The following is a 12,821-nucleotide window of genomic DNA, read 5'->3' as shown; positions in this document are numbered from 1 at the left end:
TCTCTCCAAAACCTTATAACAACATTATAACAACATTATAACAACTTTGAAAACAAAACTATGAATGACGTATCAAATGCTTTATAGAAATCGATAAATAAAGTAAAACTATCATCCTTAATAAAGTGGTTATAATCAGTCATATCTAAAACTAGTGTAATGTTATTCCTGATATGACGTCCTGCAGAAACCCTGATTGTTCCATATCAATTATCACATCTAAACCTTTCTTCAGTCTCCAAGCAAAAATCATTGCAAACTGTTTACTGTCAATATTTAACAAACTAATAGGCTACAATTTTTAATGACTAATTTTGTCTTTATAGGTTTGGGAATCAATGTTATAACTCCTTGTTTTCATGAAACCGGCAATTCACAATTTTATAGCTTCTACAAATACTAACAATAAAAAGGGTGAAAGTTCTTTAGTAAAAGTCTTATAAATTTTCCTAGAGATTTGTTTAGTCTTTAATAAGTTAATGCGCTCTCTAAACTCAATGTTTATTTCTTTATCACAAGTGTTCTGAAAGTTCTGGTCTATTTTTTTTACTATCACTCACCAAGCTATCTGGGAAAGTATCAATGTCAGAAGAAGCTGATATGAAACAACAGATTACTAAAAGACTGTGCAACATATTTTGAGATAACTGAGGAATTATCTACTTATTTATGGTTAATCGTTCATTTTGAGATTGAGGAAAAAAACATTTTTTTTGTCGAGGCCAACAAAATATTTTGTATTTTTCCCCTTTTTTCCAAGCCATTCAAATTGCAATAAATGTATTTATTATAATAGATAATAGATATTTATTTAAACCTTAATTTTCAAATCAAATTGTTCTTTCATTTCCAATAACAGCTATGTTTTTTTTTTGACCGAATTAATTTAATAAATATTCCTTTTATGATCTGTCATTATGAAAGATTTTATCAATACAGAGGTCACATTATTGGTTAAATCATTAGTCTTAAACATACATTAACCAATTTATCTATCAATGGTTTCATTAAACACAGTATTTGACTTATATAAATTGTTCATTATTTTTTATCTAACACAATTAATACAAATCTACACAAGCATCTTTTTAGTCGTGTAATACTCGCCCTGTAAATGTATCTTGTAAAATAGCGCCCCCTGCTGCCAAAAGACAACCAAATCCCTATTTAACAGGAATTCTGTCGCCTCTGAGTCTTTCTGCGTGTTCCACGTCACAACAACGCGACGGAGCGCGGCCGTCGCGCTGCGTCATCAGGACGCGACGCTTTAATACGGAAAGATGGCGGTGGCGTCTGCAGCGGTTGCGGCTACGCTCCGAGGCGTTAGTCCCGCCAGAGAACCAGCTTTGGACCGCGTTAAAGTGGAGGAAGGCACCGGTACGGGGCAGAAACTAAGGGTTTACAGCTGCTGCTGCTCGACTGTGTATAAACGAGTGTTTTTGCATGGTGGCTGCGCCTGCTAACGTCACTAGCATTAGCCCCTGGGTTTAGTTAGCGGTAGCTGTTTTTGTTTTGAGTGTCTCCTAGAGGTTAAGAGGCTTCTTCTACAAGCAGCTGTTCCATTACACATAATCATATTTTATTATTCTATGTGGAAGATAGTCAGTACTCAGGACTGGGTCATGATACAGTGAAATAGAGGAGACAGAGAGAAATGTATTGCTGTTGCTCAATGTTGTGTATTAACATCAGGAGTCTGGTTTGTGACTGGTGTTATGAAGTTGAACCCTGAAACCAGACCTGGTCATTTCCCTGTCTGATGTGCAGTATGTTATGTAGGGTCTATAATAACTATTCGAGAGTGATCCACTATGAAAAGAAACCCTGAAGAATTTGGGTATTGTGTCTGGATGAAGCAGTGAGATGTTTCACCTGTTTCAAGTGAATGTGTGTGTGTGTGTGTGTGTGTGTGTGTGTGTGTGTGTGTGTGCAGAAACGGAGAAGCAGAGTCGTGTGTCCGCTCTGCTGGAGAGGCTGCACGCCAAACACAACGCCTCAAGGCCATGGCCGGAAACCAGCAAAGTCGTCCGCACAGCCATGGTGTGTGTGTGTGTGTGTTGAAGATTGTGTAGAGCTATAAGACCTAACTGTGGTGTTAGAAGACATTTATTTGCAGTACATGTACAAAATTGAGCTTCACATTTCTAAAGCGTTGTGTGTGTGCAGGAAAAGCGTGGTGTAATGAACTCAGCCGGTCATCAGCTCCTGCTCAATTGTTTAGAGACGCTTCAGAGGGCACTTAAAGGTGAGAGCGTTTTTCTTTTCCATCATTAAACGACTGAATGTAAATACACAAAAAAGTACACTTTTTTTTTTCCGTTCCTTGTGCATTTTATCAAATTTCATAATCGTTTTAGTGTCCTCCCTGGCATCCATGACCGATCGTCTGGAATCCATCGCCCGTCAGAACATGTGAGTGTCCCTGCTCATACACCACCTCCAGTTAAAACGTCACATGATCACCCATTTATCGCTCGTCCTGCAGGTTGGGGTCGCACCTGAGTCCCTCGGAGACAGAGTGCTACATCACCTCGGACATGTTCTATGTTGAAGTGCAGCTCGACACCATGGGCCAACTGATCGACGTCAAAGTGGCTCACCACGGAGAGAACCCTGCGGTGAGAGAGCGAGAGAGAGAGAGAGAGAGAGAGAGATAAGGAAGATAAAAGGACATATAGGCATTTAGGGAGAGACAGATATACAGACAATTTATACATTAAAGATGAACTCTTAATAAAGTGCTTATCTTTAATGTATAAAGTGTCTGTATATCCGTCTCTCTTCCTGCATTAGATGTAGACCTTAGAACAGAGCTTCCCCTGTTATCCTTTTACGGTATGGAAGCATGTAGCCCTCAAATGTTGTATTTCCCACCGCAGTGTTACAGACTGTTGCTTTAATGATCACTGAATTCGCCTTAAACTCTTCCTTTTCTCTCATGTAGAGCTGTCCCGAGCTCATCCAGCATCTGAGGTGAGGAACAGTGAACACACTCAGTTGTCAATCAGCTTAATGACGTCTACAATCACACGTTCAGCGTTTCATTGCTTTATGTGTGTGTCATGTGTACAGAGAGAAAAACTTTGAGGAGTTCTCCAAACACCTGAAGGGTCTCGTGAACCTGTACAAACTTCCTGGGGACAAGTGAGTCGTGGTTTATTCTAATACGTTTTTAAAAAAATTAAAGGAATAAAATATCTTTATATTTTTGTGTTTAAATTTTTCCATAAAGCAAACTGAAGACTAAAATGTACCTGGCCCTGCAGTCTTTGGAACTGGACCTTACTAAGATGATGCACATGTTCAGGTGTGTAAAAAAAAAAAAAAAATTCCATGTAAAATAGCACTGGACTTTATTACAAAAAAAAAGTACTTAATTGTGAAAATGTGCCAACTAAAAGAAATATGCTAATTTATAAATATAATTCATAAATTATTAGTAATAAATATAATATAGCGTGCTGTGCTCCATCTCTCATGCAATAACAAGCAGCACTTGGCGTCGCTGATTCGCCTCTAGGGGTTGCTGTCGTAACAGACAGCAGACCAGGACCCGGAAAAACTATCGTTCTGGATTTTTGCCGATAGCTCCAGCAATCAGCTCTTGGTGCTGATCAATCGGGTCACCTCTTGTATGATGCTGTAACTCTAAAATATTTCAATCGTTATTTTGATGCGCAAATAAGGTCTAAATCCGTAAACAGAAATTATCAGAAAACAATGTGCAGATAAATTAAAAAATAATAAAGCATAAAAAATGTCCTGTTTCCTGCAGGATAGCCACAAAGGCCAACACGGTGGAGACTATCCTGCACGGCGGCGTGGGCCTGCTCACCCAGAGGAGCGGCGGCCAACTCCTGTCCCTGCAGTGCTACGTCTCGCCTTACGACATTTTTGAGGAGGGAACCGGCGCTCAGCTCAACTTCACCGACGCAACCTGTGAGCTTTAGGATTTATAAATGTGACACAAATCAATCCGTCTTGTTTTATTTTGGGTTCTTCCATCAGTTTATCTATTCACTACATTCTTTTCTTCCCAGTCCCTCGTTCTTTCGGAGTGTCCGTGTCTGTGACTGTGGAGGGAACGTCGTCTGTCTACAAACTTCCCATCGCGCCTCTCATCACCGGCTCTCACCCAGTGGATAACAAAGGGTAATTCTTACTTATTTATTTTTTGAATATTTTGGAATAAAATGACCTCGTGCTAATGGTGGGTGATTTGTTTGTATTGTTCTACCATCACGTCCTTTTGTTCCCCCGCGTTTAGTACACCGACATTTTCTCCAGCGTCAAACTCAAACTGTGTCGACCTTCCAGCGTGTTTCTACCTGAAGATGAAGCAGCCCATGCCCTTCTCACTATCCTTTATTCACAAATTGGGCAACGTTACGGGTAAGACAGAGACCTGGGGCAGTGAATGAGGTTGGCGAGATCACTGTAGAGGCGGAGCTTGTTTTCATCAAGCTGAAATTGTGTGTATTTGAGTGGTAAAAAGTTGTTGTTTTGTTTTTGTAGGTATCCCAGTGTTTGAGTCAGTCCCTGCCTTGTCTCCTCTCTATGATCTCATCATTAAAAGTCAGTTCAGTGAAGAAGGTGGCAGCGGCGCTCCAGCGTCGGCCCGATCCAAGAGATTTTACGCAGTGAGTAATATCCAAATATTTTCCAATTTACAAACAAAAGAAAGAAAAAACACTTTTTTGCAACGTGCTCGTTTTGCTCCTTTAAAATTTTTTGCCACGAGATACAATGTCGGGCCCAAAAAGCTTATTTTTATTTTTTTTAACAGGAAATACTTGTTGTATTTAATGTTGGCTAAGGTTTTTCTGAACGATGAAAGTATTTGCGTTTTTTCTTACTGACTGGTGTCATGTCTAATTAGTTAAAAAAAAAAAAAAAAATCAACACATTGCAAATTGAATACTAATCAGAATTAACATTTACAACAATCACACCTGTTAGTACAGCGATTCTTCTGTGTATCTTCTGATACTTCTGTACAGCATTTAACCTTTTTTTAATTATTAATTTTTTTTTAAGTCTCTGCCAGGACAGCAACACTGTTACTTTCTGAATGGAGATGCCCCAGTGCAGGATGGGAAATCTCTGCAGGGAGCTCTGGTTACCAAAATCCCTTTCCGACACCCTGCTCACGTACCCACGCTGCTGGATATCATACGACACCAAGCAGCATACAACACGCTGATCGGTAGCTGTGTCAAAAAGACCTACATAAAGGAAGGTGAGTGTGAGGCTTCAAACGATTTGCTGAGCAGCTCCCGTGTGAACGTGGTTAATCAGGAACCTGGTCAACATTTTAATGCGACTGCGCTTCAGATAAGCCCGTGTCCATCGCCACGTGCATATCCAACGCCCTGTTTTGGCCTCACGTCCACACCGAGACGCCGTCTTTAGTTAACTAAAATGTTTAGCGTGACAGTTACACCATGTGATCGCAGTGTTACACCATATACACAGTTATCACTTTCTCCTGGTCCCTTATCCCATATGATGGGTCTTTTAGCCCATATTGATACATTTTTTAGCCCATGTGATTGGTCTGATTTGTCTCTTAGACCATATAAATTTTTGGCAACATATTAATAAAACATTTTATTATATAAACAAATTATTTTCTCTTTCTTTGGGTCATGGCTTATTATTTTTTAATGAAACTATTAATTACTAACTCACTCTTTCAGTTTAAATTAAATTATTTTGGAAGGAAGGAAGTGCTTGTGTCTCCATGTCCACTGTTCCACTGTTCCACACTTCTACACCCCTGTGTGTTACACAAGTCACTGTGTGTGGGAATACCTGTGATTTGCATAAAGTTTGCATTGTATTCTAATATTTACCATCAATATTTGCTGAAACAATGATAACTTTCTTAGCTGTCACAGATATGTACAAGTTTCTCGCACATTATGGCCAGTTCAGGTACATTCACATCTCACCTGCAGTATGCAGATGTGTGACGTGTTATAAAGCCAGATGTCTTGTCTTTATGCTGTTATTTCTGTAGATGCCCCAGGGCTGCTGCAGTTTGAGGTTTGTCCACTGACAGACTCCAGCTTTAGCGTATCCTTTCAGCACCCTGTCAACGAGTCTCTTGTCTGTGGTAAGAATCCTTTCGAATCCAATTTCAGAGGTCACAATCAAAGTGACTGAACGCCTTATAAACTGATCGTTGTCTTTCTCTATCTTAGTCGTAATGGAGGTGATCGACTCACGGCAGGTAGCGTGTAAGCTGTACAAGGGCTTGTCTGATGCTTTGATCTGCACAGATGAGTTCATTACCAAGGTGGTTCAGCGGTAAGTGCAGCAACGTGCTCCGACTGCATTTTCGTATCTTTCACACCGAGTGATTAGTGAACCTCTAATGCATGTGTGTACTGTAGGGTTGCAAAAAAGGCGGTAAATTTCCAGGAAACTTTCCATGGGAACTTTATCTGGGGAATTTTGGGAAATTGATATACAAACAGAATCATATATCATATACATCATATACAAGCAGAATATTAACATTTGTTTGGTCATAAGCTGGCGTGCATTCAAACTTATAAACATTTGTAAAAAATATGACTTTTTTTTTTCATTTCGATTCAATGGTTAGTATAAATTTGTTGCAGGAAGTAATTCACGTGAATACTCGCTACGATGGACATTTTCTGACATTATTTTGTCTGCCATGTGTGAACAGTGCATGTAGGGGGCGTGGCTTCAGTAGCCCTGCAGTAAATGTGCTGTGATTGAATGCAATTTAGCAAAATTGTTCTAAAAAGGTTGTATCCTGCACATTTATCAATCTGTTTTTTAACCAAGATTATCCTGCAAGATTTCTTTTTGAACTATGATTGAATTCCCTGTTACCTGCAGTTTTGTAATTTCCCAATTTATTTCCATTAATTTCCTGGTGATTCCCGTGGAAAGTTTCCAGGCTTGGCAACCTGGCAACCCTAGTATAAAGGTATGCTATATTTGGAATATGACTAGTGTGTCATTACAGAGATATTTAATCGTTATCTTCTAATGCCTTCTTTCTCAGATGCATGTCCATCCCTGTGACCATGCGTGCGATTCGTCGCAAGGCGGAGACGATTCAGGCAGACACCCCAGCCTTATCCCTAATAGCTGAAACTGTGGAGATAATGGTGAAAAAAAACCTTCCTCCCACAGGAAGCCCTGGATACATGGGGATGGGCACAGGACCTGATGGGAGCAACAGTGTGGGCCTACCTGGTGTAGGGGGTGGTACTACACCTACAGGAGGCAGTAGTGCTGGGAATATGGGTGCAGGTGGTCAGTTCCCAGGTGCAATGAGTTCGTTTTTCAACATGAGCCACCAAGGAGGTTCAGTTGGGGACACTATGGGACAGCAACAGCAGCAGCTCCCACCACAGCACGGCCACGGTTCAGATGACTTTAGCAAAGTGACTCAGAACCCAATACTCACCAGCCTTCTTAAAATAACAGGTAGTGTAGGTTCTAGCCCCACTACTCAGAGCTCTGCTGGCTCACAGCCACACCAGACCCCTCCACCGACCACCTCGCCTGCCAGCAATACCAAAAACCATCCCATGCTAATGAACTTGTTGAAGGACAACCCCTCGCAGGACTTTGCTGCTTTATATGGGAGCAGCCCTCTGGAGAGACAAAACTCTTCTGGTTCTCCTCGCACAGACAGCCAAGGTCAGCCGTGTCCCGGAGGAGGCACCAAAGGCAAGAAGAAGCGACCAAGGGGCACCGATAAGGGTGTTATGGGACCCGGGGGAGGTATGGGAATGAAACCGCAATCCCAGCAACAGCAAATGGGGAGCCTAATCCAGCAGCACCATCACACACACCCTCCCACTGAAGACGACTTTCATCGTGAGCTCTTTTCTATGGATGTTGACACGTCTCAAAATCCTATATTTGATGTCAATCTTCCAGGTGATGGGTTGGACACTCCTCACAGTATCACCCCAGCTCCAAGCCAATGTGGAACCCCACCATCAGGCCCCGGAATGTCGTACCACCCCCAATCACACGTCCAGTCTCAGAGTCAAGCTCAGTCACAGCCATCAGGCTCTTTACCTCGGATGGTGCGCCTCTCGAGCTCTGAAAGTATTGGTCCTGACATTAATGACATTCTGTCTGATATTCCTGATCCAGCCACCAAAGGGTGTGGGCAGCATCACATGGGTGGGGAAGAAGGAGGTTCTCTAGACACTCCATTAAGGGATTCCTCTAGCTCAGGCCAGGGTAGTGCCGTATTCGAAGCTGATCTGTTTAATGCCAACAGCAATGAAAACACCTACACTGATCCAGCAGATCTGTTAGCAGAGGCCACTACTGCAGCTACACCAAATAGTGATGCCTCCTCAAGTAATTTCTTTCCAGACACAGACTTCAATCCTGAGTTACTGCCTGGTCAGGGCACCTTCTCACATACGAGCTATTTTGACAGTTCACCCAGTCCAGAGCAGGATCTTGACCTGGTGAAGAGTTTCAGTGGGGGAAGTCAGCAGAATACACCGTCGGGAACGCCTCAGAATCCAACTTCGCACGGCAGGAACACACCCGATGCCTCCCTAAAGGACCCTTTTGATGTTAGCATGGTTTTTAGTGGAGGAGGGAAACCTTTGCTGGGCCCAGGGCCAGATTTGAGTGATTCACATGGAGGTGGTGGACAGAGTCCACTGACGATGGGTATCGCAGGACTTGGCAGTGACTTTAAAAGTAGTGAAGTAAAGGTCAAACAGCAGCAGATGAGACCGAAGGAAGATAACAGTGGAGGTAACTCTGGAATGGGGATAGGAGGATCAGGCTCTTCCGAAGGAAAGCAGATGAAGCGTAGTCGTACACCTTCTAGTGAGGGAAAATCAAAAGAAAAACCACCTAAGCGTAAAAAGCTCGATCCAGAAGGCAAGTCTCCTTCACACAGCTCTGGGGGTCGGCCCTATACCCCTCCAAGTGGGAGTGTCAGTTCTGGTGGTTCAATGAGCGGAGGTGGATCCAAATCTCCGGGTAGCTCAGGTCGTTCTCAGACTCCACCAGGAGGTGCTACCCCACCTATACCTAAAATCACAATACAAATACCAAAAACCTTAACTGGTGGCAAAACGTCTTCTCATGGTGGTTATACTTCAAGCAGTTCAGCAGCTGGAAGTACTGGTGGTACCGGTGGCTCGAGCAGCAGTAAAAGCCACCATTCCCACTCCTCTTCATCTTCAGGAAAAATAAAGACTAGCAAGATGGAAGGCTCCATGGGTCAAGGTAACAGTTCTAAGCCACCAGGTGCAGGAGGAAGTGGGAGTGGCATGAACCCACAGTCCAAGAGCTCTTCTCTCGGCATGGGTTCAGGCAAACCAGGCTCTTCTCCAATCACTAAACATGGTATGTCAGGTTCAGGTAGCAGTGGCAGCAGTGGAGCAGTCAGTGGGAATAAAATGAGGCCCCAAGGAGGTAAGCCTCCTGGATCACTGATAAATCCTAGCATTAAGCCAAACATTTCTCCTTCACACTCTCGGGCTGGGAGTTCTGACAAACTTTCCTCTCCGATGAAACATCAGCAAGGAACGGTTCCAGGAACGCCACCATCCTCAAAAGCTAAGTCACCAATTGGTTCTGGAAGTGGGAGTTCAGGGGGGTCAAAATCTTCTGGTGGTGGGATGAGTTCCCAGAAACAGTTAGGAAGTGGTTCTTCTTCTGGTTCTTCCTCTTCTTCCACTTCATCTGCCAGCTCCGCTTCATCAGGCTCTATGTCATTTTCTTCTGGTGGTCAATCACAATATGGGGGTAGTGGGGGTGGTGGAGGAGGAGGTGGAGGGGGTGGAGGGAACAACCCTAATGCCAAAGGAAAGTCTCCTAGCCGAAACAAAAAACCTTCCCTGACAGCAGTCATAGACAAGCTTAAGAGTGTGGGAAGCGGTGGCGTCGGTGGAGAGGAGTGTGAAGGCGGAGGAGGTGGTGGTGGTCCTGGTAGCAATACAGCGAGTGGAGGTGGGGGGGTACCTCCAAATGTTGGTCCTCCAAAACGAGACAAGGTTGAAAAAGAAGGAAAATCCAAGGGAACTCTTTCATCTGGAAATTCGGGCGATAAAAAGATGATGGATCCTAAAAGTAGTGGAGTGAGCAGCACTGGTGTGGCTAAGATTATCATAAGCAAACCTGATGGTGGTTCTCCAAGCATCAAGTCCAAAGTAACTCTTCAGAAGCCTGGTGACGGATCAGCAGAAGCTTCAATGCGCCCCCAGCTTTCAGGCTTGAAAGCGTCACCTCTTTTCAGTGGCTCAACACCAAAGCATGACCGCAGTTCCCCCAGCCACAGCCGCTCGCCCGGATACACCCCTCTCTTTCAGGACAGTGAGAGCGAGTCGGGTAGCAGTTCAGTGGCAGAGAAATCGCATCAGAACAGCACCAGCTCCGACGACGATCAGAGCATGAGGCCAATCCAGCCACCACAGGACTACATGTCGGTCAGCCTGGGTGAGAAACACAAGAAGCACAAAAAAGAAAAGAAAAAGCAGAAAGAACGGGAGAGGGAGCGGGAGCGGGAAAGGGACCGGGATCGAGAGAAGGAGAAGAAGAAATCAACAATGTCCTGTGGTCCCTCTTCACATCCAATAAAGGCAGACAGCTGGTCCAGGTCTCCTCTGTCTTCAGAACCCTCCATGTCTTTGCTCAGCTCTGAACGTGTCTCTCGACCGAGTCCTGTGTACATGCACACTGAGGATGACGACCTCATGGACTCTGCTCTGACAGGCTCCAACTTAGAACCGTTCAAATAGAAGGAACCCACGGGTATTTTTTACCTTTTTTCTTTTTTTTTCGCATGATGTTTTGGCACCTGAAGGTTCTGCAGTTTAAATGTTGAATTTTTTAAAGACTTTTAATGAAGTCAGATGGTGACACTCCATCTGTCCACACATGCAAAATAATACATTATGCATTATTGAATTGCCGCTGATTACGAATGCAAAAATAATCCCCCCCCTCCCAACCCCACCTTCCAAACAGTGGCGGTAAAAGTCCAGCATATCTATTATCTAAATTATTTCTCCTGATAGATCGCATTTTAATTTTTCTGCCGTATGATGACAGTGTAAAAAAAAAAAAAAAAAAAAAAGTGTCTTCATCCTTTGTTACGCCTTTTTATAAGCGCTTTTATTTTATTGGACATTTTAATAGTGTTTATTCAGTTTTATCCTGTAGTTTTAGACTTCGTAGAGGAGTGTAAGAAGCAGATTTCCTTATTCATGTGTAAATACTTAGTCATTTTACACGATCGAAATAAACTCCGTGAATTAAACTTACATTTTTATGTATGAGAAGTGTGGCGTTTTTGAAAGCGTTTACAAATATCACCAACAGGGGTCACTACTGAGCTATATTTGTATTATTTGTTAAATATATAAAGTACACAAGCATAAAAACCTGAAAAATCTCTACAGCGTTTATAATCTCTTTTTAATAAATAAATAAATTATAATTGTCACTATTTTGGTCAATTCCATTTTCATAGAGCCTGATGCATGTTCATCCTGCAATTATTTATATATTTTAATTTCATACAAATAAAAGAATTGTACTTATTGAAAACCTCTACAAGGCATATCTTTATATCATTATCACCTTCCAGGAATTAACAATTTCTTTGTGCCTCTGTATCCCCCCCACACACACACACACACACAGCCTCATCTGTGTGTTATTAAATGTTTATTGCACATTATTTCATTGCTGAATGACCCCCTGAAGATGAAAACTTCTTTAATGCTGTAATTAAAATAACTCTGCTCTCTGAGGGGTTTTATTTTCCGGTCCTGCCTTCATCCTCGTGTATGAAAGCACACGCCACATAGAGACATTTGAAGTGTGTTGGTGAGGATAAGTGCTGCACGATATTGACGCACTCAATTGTACAACTTTAGATAATAAAATAACACAATTTTGCATTTATTTGAAAACACAAAACCTGTTCCAGCATGGCGATGCCCCTGTGCACAAAGTTGAGCTCCTTGAAGATCTGGTATACATGTTTTGGAGAGGAAGGTCTTGCTGCTATAGAGCTCTAAACTCATCTCTACTGAACACCTTTGGGATGAATGTGAACGCTGACTGCACCTCAGGTCTCCTCACCTTCATCAGTACCTGCCTTTCATAACACTCTTGTGGCTGATAAACACAAATATCCATAAGCATAGTCTACTACATCTTTCCAGAAGAGTGGAGGGAATTATAAGAGAGAAGTGGGACTAAATGTGGAATGTGATGCTCAAAAATCACATGCTATACTAATGACCAGGTGACCCAATACTTTTTAAGTTTACACAGCAAAGGAAACATTCAATTCTGTTCAATTCCATAATTATATAAACTATAAAGTTGGAAAGTATAGGTTTAGTGCATATTATTTTGTACCTCACAAGTTTATCCCTAATAATGAAGTCAGCGGTAAGAAAAAAATAGAATGAGAAAGAAACCTTGAGAGGAACCAGACTCTAAAGAAAACCCGTCCTCATCTGGGTGGTCATCATTGTTGAGGTGCAGTTCAGTGATGGTTGCTGGATACCTGAACTGAACAACAATAATGTACACATTAAATTAATTTACGAATTCTTGCTAACATTTATATTGTGTTGGGGTCCAATTTGACTTTATGATGTGTAGATCTAAATTTCAGTAAATTCTAAAATTTGAATGGGGGGGGGGGATTTTGGAGGTATGTTCTAATATCAGTCTATTATATGCAGATAACAAATACCCATTGTCTTTACTAGAACAAATATAATGAGTGAATTTAAACAGTTTTAAATGGTAAACAAGTGATATATTTA

General features: G+C 42.1%; 1 protein-coding gene across 1 annotated transcript; it reads left to right on the top strand.

Moving 5' to 3' along the window:
- The first annotated feature begins 1,241 nt into the window (after positions 1-1,241).
- Positions 1,242-11,482, top strand: med1 (mediator complex subunit 1). The gene is made up of 16 exons (XM_046854275.1): positions 1,242-1,377; positions 1,934-2,040; positions 2,167-2,245; positions 2,358-2,412; positions 2,486-2,618; positions 2,945-2,973; positions 3,073-3,144; positions 3,233-3,307; positions 3,776-3,939; positions 4,041-4,152; positions 4,268-4,392; positions 4,516-4,640; positions 5,038-5,239; positions 6,023-6,118; positions 6,207-6,312; positions 7,046-11,482. The coding sequence occupies exons 1-16, from the start codon at positions 1,281-1,283 to the stop codon at positions 10,770-10,772; spliced, it is 5,304 nt and encodes a 1,767-aa protein (XP_046710231.1). The 5' UTR covers positions 1,242-1,280; the 3' UTR covers positions 10,773-11,482.
- Positions 11,483-12,821: the final 1,339 nt, after the last annotated feature.

Source organism: Silurus meridionalis, chromosome 7 (genome assembly GCF_014805685.1).
Source record: "Silurus meridionalis isolate SWU-2019-XX chromosome 7, ASM1480568v1, whole genome shotgun sequence".
Taxonomy (NCBI): domain Eukaryota; kingdom Metazoa; phylum Chordata; class Actinopteri; order Siluriformes; family Siluridae; genus Silurus; species Silurus meridionalis.
This window is presented reverse-complemented; position numbering and strand designations above follow the sequence as displayed.

What these genes read in the sequence shown, in the direction of transcription:
- med1 (XM_046854275.1), top strand. Translation starts at nt 1,281, where the DNA reads ATGGCGGTGGCGTCTGCAGCGGTTGCGGCTACGCTCCGAGGCGTTAGT. An exon ending in AAAGACCTACATAAAGGAAG is followed by an intron (nt 5,240 to 6,022) that starts GTGAGTGTGAGG and finishes TTATTTCTGTAG; the next exon opens with ATGCCCCAGGGCTGCTGCAG. An exon ending in CAACGAGTCTCTTGTCTGTG is followed by an intron (nt 6,119 to 6,206) that starts GTAAGAATCCTT and finishes TCTCTATCTTAG; the next exon opens with TCGTAATGGAGGTGATCGAC.